Below are 20,696 nucleotides of genomic sequence, written 5' to 3'. Positions count from 1 at the left end.
TTTCACAGCTTTTTTTCCCATGCAGCCGGTCAAGCTGATGTCATTTGGACAGAAAATCTTACCCTTATTATTTTTGTTGTTGCGTTATTATATTTTCTCCCCAGTCCCTAAATGTCTTTGCTCTGCGGAAGATGACAGAGAGAACTTTACCAATGTCAACTAGATTGAAGCATTCATTCTATCTATTACATTATTCTGTTGAGAAGGGGTAGTCTTATTTAGTCTTCTAGGGCAACATAAACTCAGCAAAAAGAAACGTCCTCTCACTGTCAACTAAGTTTATTTTCAGCAAACTTAACATGTGTAAATATTTGTATGAACATAAGATTCAACAACTGAGACACAAACTGAACAAGTTCCACAGACATGTGACTAACAGAAATGGAAAAATGTGTCCCTGAACAAAAGGGGGGTCAAAATCAAAAGTAACAGTCAGTATCTGGTGTGGCCACCAGCTGTATTAAGTACTGCAGTGCATCTCATGGACTGCACCAGATTTGCCAGTTCTTGCTGTGAGATGTTACCCCACTCTTCCACCAAGGCACCTGCAAGTGCCTCCAACAGGTCCCAGACATGATCAATGGGATTGAGATCTGGGCTCTTCGCTGGCCGTGGCAGAACACTGACATTCCTGTCTTGCAGGAAATCACGCACAGAACGAGCAGTATGGCTGGTGGCATTGTCATGCTGGAGGGTCATGTCAGGATGAGCCTGCAGGAAGAGTACCACATGAGGGAGGAGGATGTCTTCCCTGTAAAGCACAGCGTTGATTGCCTACAATGACAACAAGCTCAGTCCGATGATGCTGTGACACACCGACCCTAGACGGACCCTCCACCTCCAAATCAATCCCGCTCCAGAGTACAGGCCTCGGTGTAACGCTCATTCCTTCGAAGATAAACGCAAATCTGACCATCACCCCTGGTGAGACAAAACTGTGACTCGTCAGTGAAGAGCACTTTTTGCCAGTCCTGTCTGGTCCAGCGACGGTGGGTTTGTGCCCATAGGCGGCGTTATTGCCAGTGAGGACCTGCCTTACAACAGGCTTACAAGCTCTCAGTCCAGCCTCTCTCAGCCTATTGCGGACAGTCTGAGCACTGATGGAGGGATTGTGCGTTCCTGGTGTAACTCGGGCAGTTGTTGTTGCCATCCTGTACCTGTCCCGCAGGTGTGATGTTCGGATGTACCGATCCTGTGCAGGTGTTGTTACACGTGGTCTGCCACTGCGAGGACCATCAGCTGTCCGTCCTGTCTCCCTGTAGCGCTGTCTTGGGCGTCTCACAGTACGGACATTGCAATTTATTGCCCTGGCCACACCTACAGTCCTCATGCCTCCTTGCCGTCCCTAGAAAGGCCTCTTTAGTGTCCTAAGTTTTCATAACTGTGACCTTAATTGCCTACCGTCTGTAAGCTGTTAGTGTCTTAACGACCGTTCCACAGGTGCATGTTCATTCATTGTTTATGGTTCATTGAACAAGCATGGGAAACAGTGTTTAAACCCTTTACAATGAAGATCTATGAAGTTATTGGATTTTTACATATTATCTTTGAAAGACAGGGTCCTGAAAAAGGGACGTTTCTTTTTTTGCTGAGTTTATAATGACAAAAGAGAAGCTACATGTATCTAATTATAGACAAGTTGACTAACAACTAGCCTACCAAAATGTCGGGAATTATAAGCAGAAACACACTATATATACAAAAGTATATGGGCACCCCTTCAAATGAGGGGATTCGGCTATTTCAGCCACACCCGTTGCTGACAGGTGTATAAAATCGAGCACACAGCCATGCAATCTCAATAGACAAACATTGGCGGAAGGATGGCCTTAATGAAGAGCTCGGTGACTTTCAACATTGCACTGTCATAAGATGCCACCGTAACAACAATTCAGTTCATCAAATTTCTGACCTGCTAGAGCTGCCCTCGTCAACTGTATGTGCTGTTATTGTGAAGAGGAAACAACTAAGAGCAACAACGGCTCAGCCGCGAAGTGGTAGGCCACACAAGCTCAAAGAACGGGACCTCTGAAGCGCGTAAAAAAACATCTGTCCTCGGTTGCAACACTCACTACCGAGTTCCAAACTGCCTCTGGAAGCAACGTCAGCACAAGAACTGTTCATTGGGAGCTTCATGAAATGGTTTTTCATGGCCAAGCAGCTGCACATAAGTCTAAGATTACCATGTGCAATGCCAAACGTCGGCTGGAGTGGTGGAAAGCTCGCCGCCTTCTCTGGAGTGATGAATCACGCTTCACCATCTGTCAGTCCGACAGACGAATCTGACTTTGGCGGATGCCAGGGAACACTACCTGCCCCAATGCATAGTGCCAACTGTAAGGTTTGGTGGAGGAGGAATAATGGTCTGGGTCTGTTTTTCATGGTTTGGGCCCCTTAGTTCCAGTGAAGGAAAAACAACGCTACAGCATACAATGACATTCTAGACGTTTCTGTGCTTCTAACTTTGTGGTAAGTTTGGGGATGGCCCTTTCCTGTTTCAGCGTAACAATGCCCCTGTGCACAAAGCGGGGTCCATACAGAAATGGTTTGTCGAGATCGGTGTGGAAGGACTTGATTGGCCTGCACAGAGCCCTGACCTCAATTCCATCGAACACCTTTGGGATGAATTGGAACGCCGACTTCGAGCCAGGCCTAATCGCCCAACATCAGTGACCGACCTCACTAATGGTCTTGTGGCTGAATGGAAGCAAGTCCCTGCAGCAATGTTACAACATCTAGTGGAAAGCCTTCCCAGAAGAGTGGAGGCTGTTATAGCAGAAAATGAGGTACCAATTCCATATTAATCCATGATTTTGGAATGGGATGTTCGTCTATGAAGTGTCCACATACTTTTGTTCATGTAGTGTATCTATCTAAATCAGGCAACAAAAAAATCCTGCACCAACTGTCAAAAAATCGTTATGCCATGTTTGACTGTGGCCTATAGTGTGTTTTCTGTATTTGCGGGTTGAGTACGGGCCTCAGAATTTCCCTCTACATGATCGGTGGGTCCGGTTGAGCAAATGTAGGCTAATGCGATTAGTGTGAGGTTGTAAGTAACAAGAACATTTCCCAGGACATAGACATATCTGATATTGGCAGAAAGCTTAAATTGTTGTTAATATAACTGCACTGTCCAATTTACAGTAGCTATTACAGTGAAAGAATACCATGCTATTGTTTGAGGAGAGTGCACAGTTTTGAACTTCAAAAAGTTATTAATAAACCAATTAGGCACATTTGGGCAGTCTTGATACAACATTTTGAACATAAATGCAATGGTTCATTGGATCAGTCTGAAACTTTGCACATACACTGCTGCCATTTAGTGGCCAAAATCTAAATTGCGCTGGGCTGGAATAATACAGTCGTGGCCAAAAGTTTTGAGAATGACACAAATATAAATTTTCACAAAGTCTGCTGCCTCAGCAATTTGCATATACTCCAGAATGTTATGAAGAGTGATCAGATGAATTGCAATTAATTGCAAAGTCCCTCTTTGCCATGCAAATGAACTGAATCCCCCCAAAACACTTCTACTGCATTTCAGCTCTGCCACAAAAGGACCAGCTGACATCATGTCAGTGATTCTCTCGTTAACACAGGTGGGAGTGTTGACGAGGACAAGGCTGGAGATCCCTCTGTCATGCTGATTGAGTTTGAATAACAGACTGGAAGCTTCAAAAGGAGGGTGGTGCTTGGAATCATTGTTCTTCCTCTGTCAACCATGGTTACCTACAAGGAAACACGTGCCGTCATCATTGCTTTGCACAAAAAGGGCTTTACAGGCAAGGATATTGCTGCCGGTAAGATTGCACCTAAATCAACCATTTATCGGATCATCAAGAACTTCAAGGAGAGCGGTTCAATTGTTGTGAAGAAGGCTTCAGGGCGCCCAAGAAAGTGCAGCAAGCACCAGGACCGTCTCCTAAAGTTGATTCAGCTGCGGGATCGTGGCACCACCAGTAGAGAGCTTGCTCAGGAATGGCAGCAGGCAGGTGTGAGTGCATCTGCACACACAGTGAGGCGAAGACTTTTGGAGGATGGCCTGGTGTCAAGAAGGGCAGCAAAGAAGCCACTTCTCTCCAGGAAAAACATCAGGGACAGACTGATATTCTGCAAAAGGTACAGGGATTGGACTGCTGAGGACTGGGGTAAAGTCATTTTCTCTGATGAATCCCCTTTCCGATTGTTTGGGGCATCTGGAAAAAGCTTGTCCGGAGAAGACAAGGTGAGCGCTACCATCTGTCCTGTGTCATGCCAACAGTAAAGCATCCTGAGACCATTCATGTGTGGGGTTGCTTCTCAGCCAAGGGAGTGGGCTCACTCACAATTTTGCCTAAGAACACAGCCATGAATAAAGAATGGTACCAACACATCCTCCGAGAGCAACTTCTCCCAACCATCCAGGAACAGTTTGGTGACAAACAATGCCTTTTCCAGCATGATGGAGCACCTCGCCATAAGGCAAAAGTGATAACTAAGTGGCTCGGGGAACAAAACATCGATATTTTGGGTCCATGGCCAGGAAACTCCCCAGACCTTAATCCCATTGAGAACTTGTGGTCAATCCTCAAGAGGTGGGTGGACAAACAAAAAACCCACCAATTCTGACAAACTCCAAGCGTTGATTATGCAAGAATGGGCTGCCATCAGTCAGGATGTGGCCCAGAAGTTAATTGACAGCGTGCCAGTGCGGATTGCAGAGGTCTTGAAAAGAAGGGTCAACACTGTAAATACTGACTCTTTGCATCAACTTCATGTAATTGTCAATAAAAGCCTTTGACACTTATGAAATGCTTGTAATTATACTTCAGTATTCCTTTGTAACATCTGACAAAAATATCTAAAGACACTGAAGCAGCAAACTTTGTGGAAATTTATATTTGCGTCATTCTCAAAACTTTTGGCCACGACTGCACATTATGGCCTTTCTATTGCATTTCAAAGATGATGGTACAAAAAAAATTACAAACAACGCATGTTTTTTTTCTTTGTATTATCTTTAACCAGGTCTAATGTGTTAGTGTCCAAAATTCTTTTCACATTAAAACAAACTTCAAATTGTTTCCTTTCAAATGATATCAATAATATGCATATCCTTGCTTTAGGTCCTGAGCTACAGATAGTTAGATTTGGGTATGTCATTTTAGGCGAAATTTGGAAAAAAGTGGCAGATCCTTAAGAAGTTTTTAATCACATATAGTGGGGCGATGGCGGATGGGTTATTAACAATTGCGGGAGGGTACGGGTGAACAAACAGCTGACCTGCACACCACTAGTACTTATGGTAGCAATACGCATGCCCCGCACACCTACAGTAAGGATCTCTCCTTTTTCAGCCATATATTTCCTGTGCTTGAGGGGTGTAAAATCCCATTTGTCACTTAAATTGCCTTGGATTGATTGCTTTCATTTTACTCTGGTGACACTTTCCCACTCTTGCTTGTGCCATTCGTTTTTTCCCTGTTAACGTAACGACCGCGGAAATGTTTGTAATGACCTGTGAAACAGACTGGTGATGGCTGAAATGGTTTCAATGTTATACATTGGCTTTACATTGCGTCTATAAAGAAGCTAACTTTTTGTCAGGCATTTAAAGCACCATCTCGACAGTTGCATCACAAGAAAGATAACTATTATTGTGAGTGTGGATATTTTTGTGCAATTTAAAAAAAATGAATGATTTAATGCAGTGTAAATATTTACACATTTGATGCGCTAAAATAAAAGCAACTTCAGTAAAGGAACACTCGGACTATAGTGATATTATGTATGGTCTCAAGAACAATGTAAAGAATGCATTGATCGGTGTGATCTAGAGCCATGCATTTTGATTTTAAATGCATTTTTGATTGCGGCCCTGTTGCTACCCTTTATATAAATGTATTGATGTATGCAAATACACCCAGTGTATGTATGCAACTGAGGCACATATAATTATATATTTTTTATCACAAAAAAAATAAATGCTTGATGTACACAAAATAAAATGTACATCAACCCCCCCGTCGGGGCATGGACTCTACAAGGTGTACAAAGCGTTCCTCAGGAATATTGGCGCGTGTCGACGCGAATGCTTCCCACAGGTGTCAAGTGTGCTGGATGTCCTTTGGGTGGTGGACCCTTCTTGATACACAAAGGAAACTTTTGGGCGTGAAAAACCCAGCATCGTTGCAGTTCCTGACACAAACCGGTGCGTCTTGCAACTAACGTTACTACCATACTCCATATGTATGTGGGCACTCCAAAGAGTAAATATGTTATTCATACCCTGATTATTATTCTCCCTTTACAATACGTATGTATTCTCATTAAAATGTTAACTGAAAGTTGAAGAACAAGTTAATTGGGCCTCAGTGAGTTATTAATACTGCATGTCTGATTTGTACTGACTCTGTCAGTATACTAGCTAGCTACATCTACTAGCATTTCTAAGAGCTCAACTCGTCATGGAGATTTTGCTTAGTAGGCCTATGACACACTCATTTTGCATTAAAAAATAATTACATTCATATAGTTTAACAATAATCTTTGCGACAAACATTTAGGATTATGTCCATTTTTGCCATCACACAAACCTGTAAGAAAATACACATTATACAGTATGGATGCAACATAAAATGTGGTATTGGAAGGCAGCTTCATGAACACCATGCAGGAGATCATAACTGAACCAAAAATGTGGCTTCCGGATCACTTCCCCAAGATATAGTTCATGGAACTTTTGTTCACAATACCGAAGTGCTCATTAGACTTCCATATGTCTATTTAACATTCCCATAAGTTAGCAAGGGTCAGCAAAATTGTTAAACGGTTTAAAAATATATATAACAGTTGGACAATGAATGAAGATACTCCAAACATTTAGAATTTTTTTATCAAATCAGATATTGTTCAAACATTTTGGTGGGAAATCACGTATTCAATTTATTGCAAAATGTCTCTTTTTTCTTATAATGTATTCATATACATGAGATATACAAAACATGACAGACTATCCAGGTGAAAGCCATGATCTCTTATTGATGTCACTTGTTAAATCCACTTCAAATGTGTAGATGAAGGGGAGGAGACAGGTTGAAGAAGGATTTTTAAGCTTTGAGACATGGATTGCGTGTGTCCATTCAGAGGATGAATGGGGAAGACAAAAGATGGAACGGGGTATGTCCATTTCTGGGTCCCAATGTTTATCATGAATTTGGATATTGTCTTTTTATTCTCTTGTCCCATTGATGGGGGTGAATGTATTGTTTTTGAATCTGTTTGTGAAGTAATTGTTTTTACAGTTGGTTTGTGAGTATAACTAGTGAGTACTCACTTTGTAACTTGACCTATCCCTTGCTCAGGTTGATGATGAGCAATGTTTATGGCAATATAGTGGCTGTTCCTATATCAGTTTGAAATGCATGTAGTGTCATGCATGAGCATGAACCTCTGCTCTCTTCTGATGTAAAGGTACAGTCTGAATCATTTGGACATAGTTGTCTTTTCCCCCAGCTTCGGATACGTTTTACCTTACTGTTTTGTGATGTAAAATGACATTGTATCACCAACATGTAAGTGTTCTTCCATTACTTTCCTGTATAATTTCACGTTTTAAGCATTGCAGTTGTTTAAACATGTTTTTAGTTTGACAGTGCACACTAACAATAAATGGACATTAAACCAATAGTGAATGGGTTCAGTCATGATTATTGAACAATGCTAAAATGTGGTGGTGCATTTCATTGTTGTCAAATTTCCCTTTGACACGTGTAGTTGAGTCTCTGGAGTAGAAGCCCCGCCCTTTCACTATTCCATCTGTTTCAATGGCCGAATCTAGTGGTTTATTGCCTTATTTGGACCAATAGAATCCATCCACATCCCAGTACGAAAAAAGACACGCGACAAGTTCGAGAAAGCCCCGCAAATGTTTTCAACAGTCGTCTGTGTAGACTGCCATTTAAATGAACAATAAATCAAAGAGTATAGATCACATATATATTCCAGATGAATATTTTGATACATCAACAAAAATAAGAACATCTTCGAGCTACCTTGTATGCTGCATATAAGTTGATTCAAAGGAGAAAACAAATCATGGTTCATGCATAGCTATAAAATTGTAGCATCTGCGTTCTGCCAGCACTGTTTTATATGAATGGTATAGTAGCTAAAAGCTCAGGCATATCCGTTGAGGGCTCTTAATGAACCACTGAGGTCTTTGAGCAAGCTTGTTCTCTGACGTATCTCAATGAAAACAACTACACTCCGGTATCCTTTCCACCGGGAAAATTGTCTGAATGGGATGCCTTTGACATAACCTGGATCGGGACAGGAGTAACGTTTGCCAGTACGAGAGACCTGCAATTAAGGACATATATTCCGGATTCAACACTATACTGCGACAGCTGGATTGACAACAATGATGGATTTGGCTAATTGCTAGCTAATAACCAACCCACCAATCTAACGTTGGCTAACTAACGTTAGCTAGCTAGCACAGTCAGCTAGCTAACAGGCACAATTAGCTAAATCTTTGAAGAGGAACCACGGACGGATCTGTAGTCAAATTAGCAACTGTCTGCCAAGTTAGGGTAACAGCGTCACCATTTCCGGGCTTGTGATATCTGGGATTGTGGAGCGGGACGTTGCTTTGAGGGGTACGGGGATCGGATCTGTATCGGTTTCTATACCCGGACAGCTAGAGGACAGCATGGCTGCAGGAAAGGGAGCAGGGAAGCCCTCGCTATTGCAGAACGAGCGTATACGATTCATTGTCTGTTTTCTCGGAGTCTTCGTTTGTTATTTTTACTATGGCATATTACAAGAGACAATGTAAGTCGTTTTCTGGTCTGACATCCGAGCGACATCATTGATTTCAAAACATAGGCTCTTGATGCACATTGCTTTTATTGGCTGTTTCTTTGTGCACATATGTTAGTTGTTGATGCTGTAGTGCAACAAGTTCATGTCATTATTTAATGTAGGCGAGCCAACTCTACAGAGCTGAACATTTTCAAAAAATTATACTACATGCTACATACTGTAGATATGTCTTGAATGGTATGTCACTCAAGGGTGAGGAATCTCATCTTGTTTCCAGTGATGATTTGTATCTGTAGTCAACCAGAGCAGACTACTACTGCCCTCTCATTCTCTTTTTATAGCTACAGATACTCCACAGTTTAATGAACAAATAATTCCCTTACTGAATATCAAGGCCTGTGTGTTGTTGTGTGTCACACCTGTCTTATATGTGTAATAAGAAGTGGATTAACTCTGGATTAACATGAGTGGTTGCACTGATACATTGTCACAATGCTGTTTGTCTGATTTACCCAGTACCCGAGGACAGTATGGTGAGGGGGAGAAGAAGGAGAAGTTTGTTTATGCCACAACGCTGGTGTTCATCCAATGCATCATCAATGCTGGGTTTGCCAAGATCTGTGAGTCAACCACACATAGTCATCAGTCGTGGCCTTTCACCTTCTGCCCAACACAGTAATCTCCAACATATCTTGCCCCCCATGGGTGTTTCAATGGTCTGTTGGTAGTGAATCTCCATGTATTATAGTCTCTTCTCTGCCTCCTCCCCATTAGTGATTCAGTTTTTTGAGGGTTCCAGACCAGACCACACCAAGAGCTGGCTCTATGGAGTGTGTTCCCTATCTTATCTTGGAGCCATGGTATCCAGCAACTCTGCCCTACAGTATGTCAACTACCCCACACAGGTCAGTCTTATCCCTCAGCCCATACAGTGTCTCCGTGTCATCATCATAATTTGTTGTGATATTTTATTATTTTAATATCTAAACAACCTCTCTATTGTTGTCACAGGTGTTGGGGAAGTCTTGTAAGCCCATCCCAGGTAGGTGTAATAATTATATTATTGCTCATCCTGACCCCACTCGCAACACCTGAATATGTAATTAACAAGTCATATGCAACCTTTGGCTTGGTGACCAGTGCAGGTTTGAGGGGTTAGTTTGCCTTATTTTATTGCATGGCCTCTTACTGCAGCAGTGTGTCATGTTTCAGTGTCAGCCGGACTCCCTTATCTGCATTTCTAGTGCCATTTTTAAAGCTGCAATATGTAACTTTTTGGGCGACAGAACCAAATTCACATTGAAATATGACTTATAGATTTGTCATTCTCATTGCAAGCCAGTCTAAGAAGCGATGTATCTGTTCTGTTCACTATTTCTATTCTTCCCGTTCTTAAGTTTTGTTTTTGCATCTTTTACTTTCGGTTTTGTATGGTACAATGATTATTTACTCTATACGTGGCTTGTTTTGTCACATACACTGAAATTTGACAAACTATTAGAATTTTAGCAACCAGGAAATATCTGTGTGATTTCTGCATATTGCACCTTTTTTAAACTACACATCCCATCAGCCCTTCCAAACTCAGTGTCCCTGTTTAATAAACATACATTATATTTGCATGCACCTGCTGTGAGTCTCTGACTCCCCATGTAGACTACCCTATGACTGCAAGTGTCATGCTAACAATAAGTACATGAGCCTAGTCTTCTGTCCCGCCCAGTATGTTGCAATATGTAAACACTGTCTAAGGTTAGTGTGTTCTATAGTAATACACTGACCAGTCTTATCCCTTGAGCACGTGCAGCCCATTAATCTACATAGCCATGGTTTGTACCCCCTGACTGACTTGTCTTTCTATGTGCACATCAACCTAATAGACCAGTGATGGCTGCTGCTGATAACCACCCCTCACATCCCTTTGCCTTTGGTTCCACAGTGATGATTCTGGGTGTATTTGTACTGAGGAAGAAATACCCACTGGCCAAGTACCTGTGTGTGCTGTTGATCGTCAGCGGGGTGGCCCTGTTCCTCTATAAACCCAACAAGAGTGTCACTTCCACAGAATCTGCTTTTGGCTTCGGGGAGATCCTGTTGGTGAGTGTAACTGTCCTCATTTGCCTGTGGTATTATCTCTGTGACCTGGTCTGTGTTTCTCTCTGCCTATATGTGTATTCGCTGTCTGTGCCTCTGTGGGTTTGTAAATGTGACCTTCTCTCTCCCTGTATCCTAGCTGCTATCTCTGACCATGGATGGTTTGACTGGTGTGGCCCAGGACCACATGAGGAGTCTCTTCCAGACCAGTGCCAACCACATGATGCTCAACATCAACATGTGGTCCACCCTGGTGCTGGGACTAGGTGAGACACCTGTTTCCCCCCACTAGTGTGAAAATATACACTTTGTCCGATCTCTCTGCTTTGTGTTTCTTCTGTATCTCTCTCTGCCAGCTCCACGTCTCTACTAAATACACCATTATCTATTCAATAAAATATCTTCATCTCAGATCTTCCTTCTCAGTCTAAGTGTCCCAATCTCATGCTTTTCTACAGCCTTACTTTTATCAGAAACCCTTTTTTCGGTTTTGGCCAAAGCAGTCCCCACTTCCCCAGTTCTATTCAACCCAATCAAACTGCTGTTACTGCTCTGTACCAGTAGGGGGAGCCCTTAATCCACTGTTGATTTTGATTTTGGAACAGGCATTTTCACCATAAAGTCATGGAACCAAATCTCAGCATGGGTTTGATTCCAAAACAATTAAAGTAATTAATTGGCTTCTCCCCCCATTTGTAGCAGAAGAAAAGGCTAACCAATCCTAAAACTTGAGGTTAAAAAATAAGAATCAAGCAGCCTAGTTAAATAAAGGTTAAATAAAAAATAATAAATACAAAAAAGCAATTGTTACAAGCAGGATAAAATAAATCAATTTATGCTGAATTGTGTCACTTTCAGTAAATTATCCCATGTGTTTTTCTTTCAGGGGTGTTGTGGACAGGTGAGGTATGGGACTTCCTGAGCTTCACAGACCGTCACCCCAGCATCTTCTGGAACATCCTTTTGTTTGGAATAACTAGTGCTTTAGGACAGGTGGGTCTCACATGGGTGTGACTGTGTGTGTGTTAAAAGGAAAACATTTCCATGTCTGCAAATCACATTATACATTTTAATTGGTTCACATGCGTGTGATTCTTATGGATAAGTGCCAGTATGTGGTTTACAGTGGTCTTTCGCTATTTTGCTCTCATTCTCATTGCAGAGGGTCTTTTATAGTAACAGTCATTCACTCCTCTTCCTCTCTTAGACCTTCATCTTCATGACTGTGGTGTACTTCGGCCCTCTCACCTGCTCCATCGTCACTACCACACGGAAGTTCTTTACCATCCTGGGCTCTGTCCTTCTGTTCGGCAACGTCCTCAACACCATGCAGTGGGTCGGCACTATCCTGGTGTTCCTTGGTGAGTAACAACATTAACTTGTTAACTCTTAATATCTCTGATGTTGTGACTATCTCTCTGTTTCAATCTCTCTCACGCTCGCTCGCCATCTCCCTCCACCATGTGCTCCTGTGTCTGTAGTAACTTTATACTTCACCTCATAGTTGAAATAGTGAGCTGCTCTTCAGCTGCTTATGGAAATGTTCCATTAGAGCTCATAGGCCTCAACTAGTAGTGAAGTCTCTTTTTGGTTGATGAGATAACTAGACACCTCTACTGTCTTAATTGTATCATGTGCTTTTTCATTTAAGGTCTCGGGTTTGATGCCAAATTTGGCAAGACACCAAAGAAGACCACACACTAAGGAACCTGGAATATGTGTCATGGCAAAACTGACAAACTGAAAGTCCAGTGGACAGAAATCCATATCTCTCTGATTTTCTTACCACATCTTGCCTAGGCAGTACACCTACATACACTTAGTCATTGTTAGTTACCATATTATCATTTTGATTTTCTTTACATAATCATGAAAGAAGCCCCTATGTTTTCAAACGTCCCCATTCTCCTGAACCTATACTACGACAGACAAGCATCATCTACTTAGACCGCAAGACCACATCCACATGAAGAGGAAATGGGGCAGAATGAGATGGGTGGGCAGAGGAAAGATGACAACATGCACGTCAAATCCCTTGTGGTGGTTGAGGCTGCTCCTCCCATTGGAGTACATCTAAACCACACAGGCCTATGAATCTCAGCCCCAAGATTCACCAAGGAATGCCTGGTTTTCACTGGTATTTGTAATCGTAAAGAAATTGGTTACAGAAAAACACCCTAATAAACGATTAAACATGTTTTCCATGGTTCTAGGATTGTAACACCAGGCTGACAATGACCTAGTTCTTTCTCAAAATTATAAATGCATCATGTATACATGTCATGGGAGTGCATTTGTTTTACATAATACTGAAAGACTTTTGGAAGGTTTGTTCGTTGTAGTCTATCAAATTAGGTCTACTTCACTGGTTGGAACTTTCCCACACAGCATCATAGACAGGCTGTGCAGAAACTCTTATGAGATGTTAATGACCAATTTTCAGTGAAAATACAATTCAGAGGAAACTAACATTGGTAGATGTTGGCGAGGCAATCTGATTAACCGGGTGAGCTGCAGGACGCTGGCAGAGCACACAGAAAACTAAATTGTCCAGCCCACTGTTTGGGCAAGCTATCCCAATGTCCTGCTAATAGAGACAGATGAATTACAACACATGTAGTGTGAGGATGCTGTTCTCTGATGTAGCATCACCCTTATAATATACAAGAATGCTGTCAAATAGCAGTAGTTGAACAGTACTATACTGTTTTATAGCCTCCTTCGTTCAACACCAGAGGACCTGATGGTGCAGTGGTTTGGACGTAGGTTTGAGTCCCGGTCGGCTACCCAACAAAATTGCTGTGTTGGTATCAGAAGTGGGATGATGTCGTTGTGCGCTTCCCAGGGGATAGTGTTGCATCCCACCTAGTTAAGAGCTTCCGACAGCTAGGCATAGTGGCTCAGGTATTGGATGAACAGATGAAGGGTTAGTTTGAGTCAAGCTTGGTCTACCCCTGAAGACGCTGGAGTATCATTACTGAATGTACTGTAGGTGTGTGAGACAGAGTCAAGTGAAAGTAATCTGACATCCCTCTACAAATATTCTCCCATGAATGCTTCTGTTGTATGACTGGTGGGATTCATCTTCAAACCTACTGAGGTCTTGTTCAAATACTTTGAAAAAGCATCCTTCCTTATTCCCTTCCTTGAAGTAGGCTAATCAGTGATTGAATATAATCAGATATAATTGGACTGGTAAAAGCTTTAGTGTAACGGTTGTCGATGGTGGAAGGAGAAGAGGACCAAAGTGCAGCGTGGTACGTATTCATAATACATTTTATAAAGAATGAATACTGAACAAAAACAACAAACGAACAGTCCAGAAAGGTGAAAACAAACACTAAACCGGAAACAACCACCCACAAACAGGTGGGAACAGGCTACCTAAATATGATTCTCAATCAGAGACAATGAATGACAGCTGCCTCTGATTGAGAACCATATCAGGCCAAACACACAGAAATACAACACAAGGACAACATAGAACACCAGACATAGAATGCCCACCCAAACTCACGCCCTGACCAACCAAAACAGAGACATAAAAAGGATCTCTAAGGCCAGGACGTGACATTTAGTAGGTTTAGGTACTTTATTTACTGCCAGATGAAAAACATATTATGTGGTGGGATTAACTAAACCATCTCTGCCTACTGGTTGAAAATGAAAAAAAAACTGCAGTGTAAAATGTTGTACTTTGTTGAGAAGGAGGAGAGGAATGGAGACTTTGATCAAGGGAGAAGGAAAGTGAGTCCCTTGAGAGGGTAAAAAACGAGATGTATGTTAGGAGAAATGCACTATTATCACATGGCAACGTATTTATGGAATATTGTGGGAGAATGGAGGGAAAGAGAGAGGTGGAGGTTGAAGAGAGTAAGTGTGGCAGAGGGTGAGATTGAATCTGTTGAAGATGGCGAAAAAAGGGAGATGGTAGGTCGAAGAAGGCTGGTGGCAAGTGCAAACATAGTGAGCCGTACACCGGATCCAGTTCTGGAGTCGAAATGGAAGTGAATGAGGGCGAATTACCAGAGGTGGCCCAGTTTTTGGTACCAGGTTTGGTGAGGTTCTTGGAGCCTGAGCCTTGTACCGATGGTCAGGATAAATATGAGTGTTACAGTAGAAGTGACATTTTTGGAGAAAGTAGGCCCCTGCTTTTTGGCTGATCCATATGCGGTTTCAGGGTGGGTGAAAATGGAGTTGGGTGCTGTGGAGTCAGTGAAGATAACCCGAAGTGAGCTTGTGATAATTATTTGAATTTCTGTCAGTCAGAGGGAGCGCGCCACACAAATGGGGACAAGAGTGGTGACTTGTTTTTTTCTCAAGAACAGGGTGCCATTGAAAGGAGTTATTACTGGGGTAGCGGTAAATGTGAATGTGGACCAGATGAAGGGGAAGACACCCGGTGTTTGTGATGCTCGTCGTTTGGTGCGACTCAGACAGGGTGGCGTGAGTGGTGAAACAGAAGAGTCATTATCTGTTCTTTTGAGTTTTGATGTTGAGTCTTTGCCTGACAAAGTGATGTTAGGATATTTCAGTTATCCCGTACAAGCTTTTGTGCTGAATCCATTAGGTTGTTACAGGTGTCAAGCTTATGGGCACGTGGCAGCAGTGTGTAGGAGGTAGGTTCCTAGGTGTGAGAAGTGTGCAGAAGGACATGAGACAAAGGAATGTGTAGTATTGGGGAAAGAAGCGCTACGTGTTAATTGTAGGGGTGCCCATGGATCAGAAGTGTCTGTTGCGAGAGAGGCAGGTTGAGGTTACCAGGATTAGAGTAGTGCAGAGGGTGTCCTATGCTGAGGCAGTGAAGAAAGTAGAGGAAGATGGTTCAAGGGGGAGGGATCCTGAGAGGATCCGTGTGAGTAGTAGATCTGTGCCAGAACAGAAGGATAGGATTATGAGTGACATATGCTTCAGTAAGATTGGCTTCTTAACGTTTATAGCAATGGTTATCAACCACAGGGATGGAACGTAAGTCCCAGAAAAGAGAGGTTCTGGTGGCTGCTGCAGAGAAATATTTGGGTGTATGAGATTTTACTTCAGAAGAGTTACAGAGTGTGTTGAGTGGTGGTGTCCAGATAGGGTTTTAAATATTGGAATTGGGTGGTGGGTTTATAATGGTTAGATGACAGTTTTTTCTTCATATTATTGTATTTCATTTTGTTCCGTAAAGTATAAGGGATTTAGACCGTAGTTAGTGGCAGTAATGCAACATATATTGAATGGATGCCAACCGCCGTTAAACCACACCAAAGAAGAAGAACGAGTTGAGGACTCAAGGGCGTGAGGAATCTCCACAGATAGAACAATGAGACAGATATTTCACCGGATGTATAAATGTGAAGCATCCGGTTGGCGTTTCCACTCACTACCAAATATGGTGACGAGAGGAAGCTTAGTGGCCGGCAGTGGGAGCAGATTGAACGAGATGGACTTTGGCCGAAGTTCTGCAAATTTTCTCATCGATGAAACATTTTATCTCCATACAGGTTTCTGTTTACAAAACTAGAATCTGTAGACTCTACCAAAGAAAAAAAATGCATTGTTTAGAAGGCGTGCAAGGGCGAATGGATCTCACTGGCTCGTGCTTTGCTCCCACCTCCTTGTTTGTTCGACCCACTATGATTCGTTCATCTGCTCCCATTGGAAACGACAGACTGTAGTCTATCTTGGGTTAGTTATAAAAATCATTGATATCTCTGAAACGCATCTGAAAATACGCTCTGTTCCTGCCTGGCAAGGCCTACATTAATCCGGTTATTTCTGTACAAATTGGGAGAAGTAAACCCTCACAATGCTGAGCACAGTTAGCCGGCAACTTAAAAGCCACCCAGCAGTAAGTACATGTGAAATCGGGAAGTTTGCTAAATCGTATAGATTTTTGGGGGGGATTTGCGTCGTGCTAACGTTAACTTCGAAGCTAACCTCGATTTTTACTACGTTACTCGTTTCACCCAAATGTCGCCTTTTTGTCATGTATTGTTGAGTGTTTGGAAAATGACAAGATTGAATATAACGATATGGTGTTTGCTGCATTGATCGTTGATTGACAAGTGATGGCATTTACCACAGACTTAAACTGCCCCGTTTGCTAACTAGTTAGCTACTGTAGCGAGTGTGGGCTATGTACTTGAAAGGGCAAGGTCTCAAAAATAATTGAATGTATAGTTACTATTATTTACACTTTTTAAGTGGGAGGGAGGGAGCGAGCGTGTTTAGCTAGATGGTTAGTTGCTGGAATTGCGACCTGCCAAAAAAGGCCTCGACTCCGTCAAGGACGAGGCGGTTAACCGAGGACATAACGTTACTATGCCAGTGTAGTGGGCCTTTATTGAAAAAGGTTATCTAGCTATGAAAGTACTTTATATATTTTTTTAAATCAAGTTTTATTTGGTGGAAATCGGGTAACTGTAGTCTCGGGACTTTGGCGAAAGTATTTTTTGGGGGACGAAAGCAATCCAGTTGACTAAATATTTTTATAGACGACCCTCCTCGGTCCTGCCATTACGCTCCTGAAGTTGCCGGTAATAGGCTACACCAGGGGTAGGGAGTCTTTTTCTTGTGGCATAAATTGTGAGCTCTGCAAACGTGTCCGCTCCGACAATGAGAATGGTAAACGACTAATAATAATATATTGAATTAACATAAAATTACCGTAACCAAACAAACGAAGATAATTCCAATCATTTCTAATCTAACGTTAAATGTACCAATTCACAGATCTTCATTGTAAAGGGGTTAATCACTGTTTCCCATGCTTGTTCAATGAACCATAAACAATTAATGAACATGCACCTGTGGAACGGTCGTTAAGACACTAACAGTTTACAGACGGTAGGCAATTAAGGTCACAGTTATGGAAACTTAGGACACTAAAGAGGCCTTTCTACTGACTCTGGAAAAACACCAAAAGAAAAATGCCCAGGGTCCCTGCTCATCTGTGTGAATGTGCCTTAGGCATGCTGCAAGGAGGCATGAGGACTGTAGATGTGGCCAGGGCAATAAATTGGAGACAGGAAGGACAGCTGATCGTCCTCGCGGTGGCAGACCATGTGTAACACCTGCACAGGATCGGTACATCCGAACATCACATCTGTGGGACAGGTCCAGGTTGGCAACAACTGCCCGAGTTATACCAAGAACTCAGTCCCTCCATCAGTGCTCAGACAGGCTCCACTGAGGGCTTGCTGTTTTAAGGCAAGTCCTCACCAGACATTACCTGCAACAACGTCGCCTATGGGCACAAACCCACCGTCACTGGACCAGACAGGACTGGGAAAAAGTGCTCTTCACTGATGAGTCGCAGTTTTGTCTCACCAGGGGTGATGGTTGGATTCGTGTTTATTGTCGAAGGAATGAGGGTTACACCGAGACCTGTACTCTGGAGCGGGATCAATTTCAAGGTGGAGGGTCCGTCATGGTCTGAGGTGGTGTGTCTCAGCATCATGAGACTGAGCTTGTTGTCATTGTAGGCAATCTCAACGCTGTGCTTTACAGGGAAGACATCCTCCTCCCTCATGTGGTACTCTTCCTGCAGGCTCATCCTGACATGACCATCCAGCATGACAATGCCACCAGCCATACTGCTCGTTCTGTGCGTGATTTCCTGCAAGACAGGAATGTCAGTGTTCTGCCACGGCCAGCGAAGAGCCCGGATCTCAATCCCATTGATCATGTCTGGGACCTGTTCGATCGGAGGGTGAGGGCTAGGGCCATTTCCCCCAGAAATGTCCGGGATCTTGCATGTGCCTTGGTGGAAGAGTGGGGTAACATTTCACAGCAAGAACTGGCAAATCTGGTGCAGTCCATGAGGAGGAGATGCAATGCAGCTGGTGGCCTCACTAGATACTGACTGTTACTTTTGATTTTGACCCCCACCTGTTCAGGGACACATGTCTTTGGAACTTATTCTGTTTGTCTCAGTTGTTGAATCTTGTTATGTTCATACAAATATTTACATGTTAAGTTTGCTGAATATAAATGCAGTTGGCAGTGAGAGGATGTTTTTTTTGTTGTTGCTGAGTTTATATGTAATCGTGACTTGAAAGACACTCAAAGGGCAAACCAAGTTATGAAACAATGAATGCACACAAATTGGTGGTAGAGAGCAGATTCTGGAGAGACACAAACCTTGTACATCTAAGCCACACTTACATTTTTTTATTATACTTAAGACACATTTTCTTCACACATACTATAGGCTTAAGGAATATTCTCACAAACAGCTTCAGGTCCAAAGCAGTAGCCATTTATGGAAAACCAATGGAGTTTAATTTGTTTTCAAAATTTTCTCAAATACCCTCACGGCACCTGTGCCTTGCGTTGCCGATGCTCATCTTAGTGTGATGGACTGTGCCATCCCCAGCAGCCTCCGCAATGGATTAGTCCACTGAGACGGGCACGAATCAGACAGGTGTCTACTGTGCCATAAAAATCTATCGACCAAACAATCGGCCAGTTGACTGAATGGGGTCAGCCATATTTCCCTTGATTGCCACCTTACCCTGTCCTCTATTGTTCCCCCTAACTCTTTTCTATTCCCTCCAGCTGGTCCCCCTTTTCATCTTCATCGGTGGTGGGACGGTTATGTCTGGAGCGTATCTCTTGCGCCTGGCAATGGGACCCCATGTCAGGTAAGGGCCCTTGTAAAACACTCCACTAATATGAATCCAGTTCAAATGGAAACCGTCTGAAATGAGAACCGCATAGTAACTGGATTGACCTTGAGTGTTTTAGTCATAAGTCAGACTCCGGTGTCAATTTCAATGTGCAGGATGCGTATATTGCTATTAGTTAAACTTTTCATTTCAATATGTATGTTGTAGTTGGAATCGCAATGGCAACCCCGAGCCATGGAACAAGACGGAACCCACACAGCAGCACAAGGTAGGTCACTCACTTACATTTATCCAGACATAACAGCCCATCCTGTATCACAATGGTCAGTGCATTAAACTTGGTCTCTGCCGCACATGGTAGTGAGCAGAGGTTGTACAGCGCAGTGAGGGAACATGTTAATGTAGTGGCTTGAGCCAAAAATGTCATTGAGCTGTCGTCTGATTCCACTCATCCCATAGTTGAATTAATTATACAGTATAATCCTGTTAGTTTAGTAAGTAATCTGATTAGCCAATCTAATTGTCAGTCACAACAACAAAGCAAGTTTGACACTGACTGAATAACAAACCTGGGAATGATTCAGAAAGTAAAGGCAGGTTTTTGCTTAGAATATCTACTGTTATTCATCAATATTTGATCTCTGATGGTCTTGTCCTTAAACTTTATTGTTCCTTTATTTCATTCATAGTTTTACTCAGTGAACATGGACTACAGCAAGCTGAAGAAAGAGGGTCCTGACTTCTAAACTCTTCTGCTGGACCAAAGGCTTGAGGAAAAAAATGACTTATTCTAACACTGACTTCCTTTACACCTCTAACTTGAAACCAGTGGATGCAAAGAGGCTAAACCGCACAAGTTCTGTCCCCTTTGACTGTCTCTTTTTTTCCCCTCATACCTCATGGTTGTGCAGCAATAAAGTGAAGGAGTCTTTTCTCCCGTGTACAGAGAAAATTATGTCTGTATTTATTTGTAGTCGGTGTTTAAAGGGGTTCGGACTGATTTGATCCTAAAACATGATATTCTTGTACCACGTTATAGGTTTGAAATCATGAAGTCAGTCATTTTTGTTTCCCCACACTAGCTTGACTGTCAATATTTTGCTCTTGGTTTTTGCCTCATTCCACCTTTTGTCGTCCTTGCCCTCCTTTTCTGCCTGGCGGCTTTGTCTGCATACA

The 20,696-nt window shown here is 42.6% G+C and overlaps 2 protein-coding genes across 2 annotated transcripts; both read left to right on the top strand.

The window, feature by feature from the left end:
* The first annotated feature begins 8,210 nt into the window (after positions 1-8,210).
* On the top strand, positions 8,211-13,186 carry LOC120034309 (solute carrier family 35 member B1-like). Its single transcript, XM_038980814.1, has 9 exons — positions 8,211-8,820; positions 9,328-9,431; positions 9,586-9,716; positions 9,823-9,853; positions 10,751-10,908; positions 11,045-11,171; positions 11,792-11,898; positions 12,113-12,266; positions 12,557-13,186. The coding sequence occupies exons 1-9, from the start codon at positions 8,699-8,701 to the stop codon at positions 12,607-12,609; spliced, it is 987 nt and encodes a 328-aa protein (XP_038836742.1). The 5' UTR covers positions 8,211-8,698; the 3' UTR covers positions 12,610-13,186.
* A 3,396-nt stretch (positions 13,187-16,582) lies between these two features.
* On the top strand, positions 16,583-20,461 carry LOC120034484 (cytochrome c oxidase subunit NDUFA4-like). Its single transcript, XM_038981064.1, has 4 exons — positions 16,583-16,738; positions 19,450-19,535; positions 19,728-19,788; positions 20,210-20,461. The coding sequence occupies exons 1-4, from the start codon at positions 16,697-16,699 to the stop codon at positions 20,264-20,266; spliced, it is 246 nt and encodes an 81-aa protein (XP_038836992.1). The 5' UTR covers positions 16,583-16,696; the 3' UTR covers positions 20,267-20,461.
* Positions 20,462-20,696: the final 235 nt, after the last annotated feature.

The sequence above is a fragment of the Salvelinus namaycush genome, chromosome 41 (assembly GCF_016432855.1).
Source record: "Salvelinus namaycush isolate Seneca chromosome 41, SaNama_1.0, whole genome shotgun sequence".
In the NCBI taxonomy this organism is placed as follows: Eukaryota; Metazoa; Chordata; class Actinopteri; order Salmoniformes; family Salmonidae; genus Salvelinus; species Salvelinus namaycush.
The sequence above is the reverse complement of the archived record's forward strand: the minus strand, read 5'-3'. Positions and strand labels throughout refer to the sequence as shown.